Raw genomic sequence first — 9,040 nt, forward strand, 5'->3', positions numbered from 1 at the left:
ATATACATACATGTATGTGTATATACACATGTATGTGCATATACATATATATACACACACACATAAACACACACACACACCTACCCCTGCAACCTCTACCCAGATGAAGATTTAGAACATTTCTATCTCCCCAGAAGACTCCCTCATGTGCCTTCCCATCAATAATAACCTCTAACCCCAAGAATAACCATCATTCTGACTTCAATCACTTAGATCAATTTTGCTTGCTCTAGAATGCCAACTATAAGTGGAACAATAGTGAGTTCCTTTTGCTCCTACCTCTTCTGTTCAGCACTATGAGAGTCATCCATATATGTGCAGCAATGTTTAATTCATTCTCATAGTTGGATGTAATCCATAAGGCAGGTAAACCACCTAATGTTTTCACAGTTTATTCATTTGGATGCTTTCCAGTCTTTATTGCAACTAAAACTGCTGTGAACATCCTTATTGTCTTTGGTGCACCCGTGTTCTCATTTCTTCTGGTAGACACCTGGGGCTGGAGTTGCCGGGCAATAGGGAACTTGCTTCAGTAGATACCACAAGTGTTCCCAACATGGTTGTATCGATCTGCACTGCCACCAACAGGTAGGAGATTTCCAGGGACACCCTCACCAGAGCTTGACATGGTCAGTTCCTTTAATTTGCCAGACAGAGAGGAGCTGACTTCCCAAGCTGGGATTCAAACTTGAATCTCAGAACCTCTTCTTCTGAACTTCATGACTTCAGCCAAGTTCCTTGCCCTCTCCGTGGCTCCGTTTCCTTATTTGGAAAATGAAGGTGAACATAGTGCAAGCCTAAAGGGTTGTGAAGAAGCAGATGGGATTTATTTGCTCAGTGCCAGGGACAGTGCGTGTATTGATCATGCCTTTGCATTTTCTGTGTTCTGGTGCTTTGATATTTGGGGCCTTGCTGACCTTGGAGGGACTGACTGACCCTCCCAGGGCTAGCCAGTTCCTAGAAATAGTGCAGGCACATATCAGATGCAAACCAATTGAGAGCTCTGTGGGCCATTATCATATTGGCTTAGTCATCCAGGGCCAGGTACCTGACATCCAGGGAAAGTCTCTATGCCCCAGAGCCCTGAAATTATTCAAACCAGCCAATCTGGAGCCTGCTTACCCTTCCTCGTTGTTCTTACCCTCAGAAACCACCAGTAAAGGCTCCCCCTCTCCCTCTGCCTGCTGACTTACTGAGTGTTTCTCCATGTGTCCCCCTGTGGTGCAACACGCCCCCTCCTTTAGAGATCTACAGGGAACAAACTGTCTTCTCAATGGCAAACTCCTGGTCTGCTGGCCTTACCATACTTAAATAATAAAAGTAATCAGAACAGTACGCCCTCATTAACTCAAAGCCTAGAGAGCTCCCTTGGGGGAGGTTATAAAGCCTACTTCCAATGGGTCCCATCCCATTCCTAACACCTCCTTGGGGCATCCCCGAAACACTCAAGATCAAAGATCCCTCCTTGGCAGCACTGAAGACGAGCCCTTGGGAAAACCATGATGATTATTGTTGGAACTGAGGCTCCCGGGCTCAGAGTGGCCATTCTGGAATCTGGTTGCAGCCACTCCTGAGCTGTGTTCTGCAGGACACAGGTCCTCAGAGACAGTGGTGTCCCGAGAAGAAAGTGTCCTGTGTTTAAATAACTGGGGGGGAAACACGAGCTGTTTCTACAGTACTGAATGAGTGCTTTCTACATGCTGAGACCAAGGTAGTATGTTTAAGGGTTGCCTGGCTGGCTCAGTTGGTAGATCATGAGACTCTTGACCTCAGGGTTGTGAGTTCAAACCCTGCATTGGGCGTGGAGACTACTAAATAAACAAACAAATAAATAAAGTGTTACCACATTTAATCCTCCCAAGGACTCTGCTGAGTCATGTTCTTAACCCGCTTTCTACAGGTGGAAGCACGGAGCTGAGTGTGGTGCTGGGCGAGCTGCATGGGGGATCCCGTCTCCCTCTTGCCTCAGTGGTCCAGAGGGCAGGACAAACAGCCTAATCACTATGGGAGGTTGGCAGGGAAGGCATTTCTAAAACCTTGGGGAAAAGGGAACTGGCCAAGGGGGGGAGCCTGCTCTAGGCACCCACCTGGCACCCTGGCTGAAGGGGTCTGTCTGATAGAGGCTCATGGAGAGGGGGCAGGAGACAGAAACAGAGACAGAGGGAAAGGCGCTGGGGGGAAGAAGGAAAGAAGACAGAGAAAGGGAGAGAAAAAGTTAAAGAAAGGATGGGCACGGAGGGAGAGACAGACACACAAAAACATGTCTGCCAATGTCTATACTGGCTTAATTCATAATGGCACAAAACTGGAAACAATCCACACAGAGGTGAATGGATCAACAACAAACAGTGGCACATCCAGACAATGGGACCCTCCTCAGCGGTAAGAAGGAATGAGCCATTGATATGCCCTGAGTGAATCTCATGCTAAGTGAAAGAAGCCAGACTCAAAAGGCCCCGTGCTGTGTGATTTGTTTTACACAATTCTGGAAAAGGCAGGGGCAGAACACAGGGCAGTGGCTGCCAGGCGCCAGCATTGGGACTACAAAGGGGCATGAAGGAATTTTGAGGGGTGAGGGAAATGATCGGCCTCCCCACTGTGGTGACGGACCTATGAGATTTGTCAGATTTTTATCACTTAGGGTGAATTTTACTGTATGTAAACCATATCTCAATAAACTTGATGGAACAAGGAGAGAAACAAGGATAGAAGGAGAGAGAGGGGAGGCTGGAGGTGCAGAGGAAGGCAGAGAGGGAGAAGAAAGACAGCGAGCACAGGGAAGAGGGCCTTGAGAAGGTAGGGAAAAGCAAGGTTTGGTGAGGCTGCCAGGTTTTGGCCATGGCTGCAGCCCCACCAGCTCATAGTTGGGGGTTTTCCCCAGGACAGGGCCCCGGATCCAGGAACCTCTCCCACATGCAGCCTGGGAGCTCTGTCTGTACTGGTGGGGAGATGTGGTCTGGGGCCATCCGCAGACCACAAGGCTCAAGCCCCCACTCTAGCCAAGCTTTAGGGAGTGCCCATACTCTAGCCCCAGATCCTGTTACCAGGATACTGCAGGGAAGGCATTTCCTGCCTAGACAATCTGGTAACTCCCACTGCCATGGAGACCAGATTGGAAGCTGGGAGGGCCTCAGTCTACTCTCTGGCTGCTCTGACCCAGCAAGCGGGAGGAAGAGGAGGCCGAGCGTCCTGAACTAGCTGCAGGGACCCCTCGAGGCTGGTGGAGCCCTGCTCTAAGGGTGGCCAAGCAAGAACTTAAGCCTGGACCCACCCATCCCCAAACACAGATGCACATTTCCTGGCAGGGCCCCACCCAGAATAGATCTCAGCCCCAGACACTTCCTTAGTCTGGAAGTCGGAGGTTAGGGGATCGAAACCCCCACATCTGTCTCCTCTCCCCTGCAGCCATGTTTATCACAGTGATGTTTGGAGGTAAGTGAGGTCCCCTGTCCCAAGACGGGTAGAGGGAAAGTACTTTCAGAGGCTTGCTTTCTTCTCGGGGGAGAGTGGGGAGGCAGTGTGAGGAAGGGGAGTGAACTTGGGTAAGGGGCTGGGGGGGTTAGGGAAACAGTTCTATGAGAAGGCAGAGCAAATGCTTGGAGTCCCTTGAGGGGAACCCCCGGTGGCTAGGTCATGGGAAATTCCGGTGGGCTCCTCTAAAACACCCACCACAACACCACGGGTATGGTGTTAAATTACACCGTCTCCAAATCGGTCAGTGGTCTTCAAGCTTCAGGGTACATTAGGCACCTAAAGCTCTAGCCACGGTTGCAGATTTCCAGACTCCTGGTGGCAGGGGGCGGCTGGGATAGGAGACTGGGGGGTCTGGTGCTGGAGAGAAGTCCTGTGTAGAGAAGGCGCTGGAGCGGGAGGGGGGCACCCAGTGCAGGAGGCATGAGCTGTGTGCCCTGGTCACTGACATCTCAAGAAATGGATGAAAGAGGTTATGGTCTTAATCCTGGAGCCTTGTTCCCTGCTCTGGTTAGAGAAAAGATGGAAGGGAGACAGATGGTCCCAGACTGGGAGAAACAGAGGGTCCCATTCACTCACCTCTGCCCTGTCCCTACAGCTGGCTGCTGGGAGCTGGTGAACACTTGGTGCAACCTGGTGACCCTCACTGCCCACTTGAGGCAGAAGGGGCAGGTGCCCCCAGACGGTGAGGGGGCATGGAGGGGTGCTGGGGAGGAGGGACCAAGGGTGCCCAGGCAGAGGTACCAGCCCTGCCTTGCCTTCCTCCCTGCCCTCCCAGCGACCATTGCCCTCCTGGCTGAGGATGGGCACCTGGTGAGCCTGGATGAGGGGGCTTCCGAGGCCCCTTCCATGGGCAGCTCCCTGCTGCAGGAGCGCGGGACCTATGTCCTTGTGCAGATCATCAGTAAGTGGGGCCCAAGATTTCCCCTTGGAGTTATGTTGGGATGTGAGGGGGGCAGCAGTCCAGAGACCACCCAAGGTCCAGGCCAGCCCCCAACATTGGCCAGGACCTAGCCTTGACCCTTCGCATCGAATGCCTTGTTGGGATGCCCAGACAGGGCCAGCAAATAAGTCTAGAGTGAGAGGCGGAGGTGGGAACCACCAGGCCAGTCAGGAATTGGTCTTCCTCCCTCCACAGAGGGAGAGGATGGGGCCCCCACCCGCTATGAGTCCCTATTGGAGAACCTGGATGACCAGTATCCAGAGCTTGCAGGTGAGTCTCACGGTAGAGCCCCAGGGGGAGGGTGCACCTTCTCCCCAGCCCCCATAGGTAGGGCTTCCTGGGCCTTCCAGAGGAGCTTCGCTGCCTGTCAGGCCTACAACCCACAAGCGATGGCCAGAGGAGGCGCACGAGCACTCGGCGTGATCACCAGGAGCAGGGCCCTCTTTCAAGGCCACGAAGGAAGGGCTCCCTGCCATCCAGGACCCGCTAGCTGGGGCCAGGAGCCAGGTAAGGAGGAGTAATAGACACCTGGGGGGATGCTCACACTCAGAAGTCCCAGGGACAGACTTATATGTGCAGAGAGGTAGACCCCAACCCCCACCAAAACACGCACGCAGAAGTACGTACAAGCTGGAACACACCACACCAAGAGAGGTCCGCACCACTCCACTGGAATATAAACGCCCAAGGGCAGGAACATCCTCAGTGCCCCAGAGATATCGAATAGGGCCCGGCACACAATAGGTGCTCAACGCAGAGCTGGTGAACTCAAGAAAGGTGGCAGCACAGAGCGAGGTCTGCCCCGGGATTGAAGGGCCTGCTTCTCTTCCAGCAGACCCTGTGACCTGGCATATCACAGCCAAGTGGCTGATCTGGACTCAGATCCAAGGGGGTTGGCATGACCTCTGCCATGTGCGATCAGGCCCAAACAGATAGCAGCCCAGTGGCATTCTTCTTGCAGAACCTGGAATTACTGCGAAGTTGCATCAGCAAGAGGGGCAAGATCACAGACCGGACATAAGGCCACCAAGGGGGGTGGGGTGGTGTTAAGATGTGTGTGCAGAGATGGGGATCCAGAGGGTGAAGGTGGCAAGCAACCCTGACAGGGGGAGACAACAGGCTTATCCAGGGATTCTAGTACCTAGAGTCAGATGCCCTTGAGGTCCCTGGTAATGCCTCACCACTATTTGGACTATTTAAGGTCGTCAAATTACAACAGGGCCCCTCCCCCTCCTGCACCCAGGATGTCAGCATAAAGTGAAACATTCCACCCCACAGTTGGACATCCATCCATCCCCCCCCACCCCACCCCAGCAGATAGGTTAGTGAGAGGGCACACAGCAGGCTGTGGTCTAAAATAAACTCTTTTAATTGCACATTTGCGTCTCGGGTCATCTGCGGGGTGAGAAACCCCCTCCTTACTCCCAACCCCAGCTACATGGGTACCACCTGATGTAGTGGTATGGCTGTCGGTGAAGGGATGAAGGTGAGTGTAGGGTTGGCTCATGGATCTGCACCCGTCCACACCGGTGTCTTCAGGGCAGTGAGCTCAGACCTGCGGAGGGAGGGGTGGCACAGGCTCGAGGTCAGCCTGCAGGTGCAGGGAGAGGGACCGCCCCTCTCTCCCACTCCTGCCTGAATCAGGGGCTGTTCACTCACCGTGGTTGTACTTGCACTGCTTCAGGGCCTCACTGAAACCCTCACATAAGGACAGGTCACTCTGAGTGGTGGAGCAGTCCAGGAACTGCTTGATCTCGTAGGCACAGGGCCCCAACGGCAGGGGCTGGGGGCCAGTGCGTGTGGGGGCCTAGGGTGTGGCACAGGAGGCAGCAATGTCACAGCTCCAGGTTGGCACCCAGAATGGGATCCAAAGCTGGGGGCTGCCTGCCCCTCCCCACACCCCCTGCGCAGGTGCCCCTGGGATCCCTGGCAGCCTGCCCTGTCTATACTCAGCTATTCCATTTGTGAAAGAGAAGGAACCCACAGCTCTGTCAAACCCACTCAGCCGATGCTAGTGCTGGTGGCAATAGCATTTCCCAATTGCCTCATATGGGCTCCCTGGGCAAGTAGGGCCTGAGAGGTGAGAGAAGGCTCTGGAAAAGCATGGTGTGGTGCTTGTACTGTTGGAGTATAAGCCCCACCCCCACAAGTACCAGTAGCTGCCAGGCTCAGCCACACTGATCTTCATGACCCCTGACCCTGCCACTAAGCTGCATTTGGCTCAGGACTGGTGGGGCACCCAGTAGGGGATAAGTCACCAGGAAACAGTCGCTGGCTACCCTTTGCCCTTGGGCTGCAGGGTCTACAGGGCAGAACCTGGGAACAGGGAGAGCAGGGACGCAGAACTTCAACATCCCTCCCCTCCCCTAGGGTTGGGTTACCTTGGGCCAGTCTCTGAACCGCTAAGAACTTTAGCTTTTCCATCTTTAAAGGGCTGGTAGATCCCTTGGAGTCGAGGGACCTTGGCTTCGCGCGGAAGGGACTAGGAGAGCCTGCCTGTGAGTGGCAGGAGGCCAACAACAGAGTGAGGAATGAGACCCTTCTTGGGAAAAGTCCTGGGCCCGAGGCAGCTCGGAACACACCAGGGCACTCCTTTATGGACATTCCAGCAGTTCCTTACTATGTGGCCTTGAGAGAAGTGGGCCTCAGTTTCTCCTGAGCCCGCAGCTCACCTGCTGAGTGGCAGGCTGGGCAGGCTCTGAGCTACCCCCGCTGAAGGCTCCGGTCAGGGCGCTACCCACGACGTGTCCCACAGCCGAGCCCACAGCCACCCCAGCGGCCGTGGACGCCATCTGCGCCATCAGGCCTGGCTGGCCTGACGGGGTGGGGGCCGGTGCAGCAGCAGAGGGCGGCGGGTGCGCGGGCGGGTGAACGGAGGGAGCTGCGGTGCGGCTGCGGGGGGGATGGGAGGGAGAGTCGCGTCAATCCCAGCCGGACCCCGGAACTGGGACCCCAGGGGCCTTCGGCTCCCGGGCACGAACCCCTCTTCCTCCTCCTGGAGAGTTGGCGACCACAGTCTTAGACATGTGGTTGCAGCACCCCGCCCCTCCCCCCACCAAGATGGCGCAGCAGTCGCCAAGGTCACACTATCACGTCCTTGTGGGGGAGTGTCCGCCCTTCCCTAGCCCCCTCCCTACCCGGCCCGTGTCCTGCTCACACCTGGCTGGCCGGGCGGCCGCGCTGCGGCTTCCCCGGGGCATGATGGTGGCGGCGGGACTCGGTCAAACGCAGTCAGAGACAAGGTGGCAGCGGTTCTGTCTCGGGGACGAATGCGGCACCAATAAACTCCGCGGGTGCCAGGGGGCGGGGCTTAGGGGACACGCCCCCAGAGGGAGTAGCCAGGCATCTCACCTTCGCGCGGGTCTCCGAGACCTGTCCCTCCTAGCATCACCTCCTTCTTAGCTGGAAATGTTACCCTGCTTCCTCCCTGCGTCTGGCCCGAGCTGTGTGGGCACTGGGGACACGGACCAATGCTGCAAGGTGCCGAGGGCTTACGGCGGGGCGACGGACCAAGTCCTTTCAGAAACTACCGCGGAGCGCAGGGAGTGGAGTTGGTTGGGGTCTGAGCGCCAGGGGAGAACTTGACAGGGTGGCGACCGCTTGAATCCAGCAAGGCTAGGCTCTGGTCCCCCTCCTACGGACTGGGTTTACTGACTACGACTTGCTGTCAGGGTCGCGGGCAGAGTGAAGAAATACCCAAAGGAAAGCCCAGCGCGACCCATCCCCAGAACCTCCGCCAGGGGGCGTCCGGAACCCCTCTTAGACTCCATCCGGGCCTAAATGCGCGGCAACCCTGGCCAGTCTTGGGCACCTTCCCGGGGTGGTTTCCCCGCCATGCGGCCCAACACCCCGCTTGACACCCTGTGCCGCATCACGAATGCAGCGCCGGACACTGACAGTGTTTAGCGACATACTAGCAGCATGCCTATTCCGAAGGCCCTGAGCTGGGTGCCCAGAGGCGTTGGCACAGGTTTGAATCCTGTGGCCTTGAGATTTTATCACTTTGGTTCCAGGCCAAGGGAAGGGCCAAGGCGCGGATTTAGGACGCTTCCCAGCCCTGCAGGAACTTGAAGTTTATATGTTTTTTTCCGAGTGATTTTGCAGTACTCATATTATGACCCTTGGGCGGGGAAGAGCTTTAATTTCTTTACCCTATCTTATCATTGTCCAGTGTGCCACTGGGGGGGGGGGGGGGGCTGTGGCACCGAGATTGCAGGGAGGAAGAAATTGCCCCAAGGAAAAGTGAGTCACTTTAAAGAAACAGATTGCTCCCACTCCAGGTAGCAAAGATAGCAGCTGCCTTGTCTCCCCCCCCCAACCCCACCCCCCCAGCGCTCTAGGAGTCTCTGTGGAGGTCTAGAGGGCTCCCTGGACTGGGACCTGGAGGGAGGGATTGAGCCAACCTGATGGCCTCTTCTCCCTCTTGGCCTCCTTCCCTTCTTAGGCCCTGGCTGGGTGCCCACAGCCTCACCTTGCAGCCTCTCAGGACCGTGCCTGCCAGGATGGGAGCCACCGCCTGGGTTTTGGCTCTGCGGGGTTGCCCACGACCAAGCAGATTGTCTTAGTGAAATGGTGAGGCGCCTGGTCACGAGTGGAGGGTCCCTTCCGGCATATGGACATCACCTT

General features: G+C 56.0%; 2 protein-coding genes across 3 annotated transcripts; one reads left to right on the forward strand and one right to left on the reverse strand.

Moving 5' to 3' along the window:
• Window positions 1-3,194: 3,194 nt before the first annotated feature.
• CUNH22orf15 (chromosome unknown C22orf15 homolog) lies at window positions 3,195-5,350 on the forward strand. 2 transcript variants are annotated; one of them, XM_039242928.1, is made up of 5 exons: window positions 3,195-3,432; window positions 4,070-4,156; window positions 4,250-4,384; window positions 4,604-4,684; window positions 5,337-5,350. In XM_039242928.1, the coding sequence occupies exons 1-5, from the start codon at window positions 3,408-3,410 to the stop codon at window positions 5,348-5,350; spliced, it is 342 nt and encodes a 113-aa protein (XP_039098859.1). In that variant the 5' UTR covers window positions 3,195-3,407. The 2 variants fall into 2 exon arrangements, with proteins under 2 accessions (XP_039098859.1, XP_039098860.1); XM_039242929.1 differs by lacking the exon at window positions 5,337-5,350 and adding an exon at window positions 4,765-4,904 and having other exon boundaries at window positions 4,250-4,375; window positions 4,610-4,684.
• Window positions 5,351-5,760: 410 nt separating this feature from the next.
• CHCHD10 (coiled-coil-helix-coiled-coil-helix domain containing 10) lies at window positions 5,761-7,714 on the reverse strand. The gene is made up of 4 exons (XM_039242927.1): window positions 7,574-7,714; window positions 7,087-7,306; window positions 6,074-6,221; window positions 5,761-5,969 (listed from the first exon to the last, which is right to left on the reverse strand). The coding sequence occupies exons 1-4, from the start codon at window positions 7,612-7,614 to the stop codon at window positions 5,950-5,952; spliced, it is 429 nt and encodes a 142-aa protein (XP_039098858.1). The 5' UTR covers window positions 7,615-7,714; the 3' UTR covers window positions 5,761-5,949.
• Between the last annotated feature and the right edge of the window lie 1,326 nt (window positions 7,715-9,040).

This window comes from Hyaena hyaena, unplaced genomic scaffold (assembly GCF_003009895.1).
Source record: "Hyaena hyaena isolate Hyena2069 unplaced genomic scaffold, ASM300989v1 scaffold_219, whole genome shotgun sequence".
Classification (NCBI taxonomy): domain Eukaryota; kingdom Metazoa; phylum Chordata; class Mammalia; order Carnivora; family Hyaenidae; genus Hyaena; species Hyaena hyaena.

Coding starts and splice junctions, on each gene's coding strand:
- CUNH22orf15 (XM_039242929.1), top strand. CDS start 3,408: ATGTTTATCACAGTGATGTTTGGAG. Junction 4,157..4,249: donor GGGGCAGGTGCCCCCAGACG/GTGAGGGGGCAT, acceptor CTGCCCTCCCAG/CGACCATTGCCCTCCTGGCT. Junction 4,376..4,609: donor TGTCCTTGTGCAGATCATCA/GTAAGTGGGGCC, acceptor CTCCCTCCACAG/AGGGAGAGGATGGGGCCCCC.
- CHCHD10 (XM_039242927.1), bottom strand. CDS start 7,614: ATGCCCCGGGGAAGCCGCAGCGCGGCCGCCCGGCCAGCCAG. Junction 6,222..7,086: donor CCCAGCCTGCCACTCAGCAG/GTGAGCTGCGGG, acceptor GCCACACCCTAG/GCCCCCACACGCACTGGCCC. Junction 5,970..6,073: donor GCAGTGCAAGTACAACCACG/GTGAGTGAACAG, acceptor CTCCCTCCGCAG/GTCTGAGCTCACTGCCCTGA.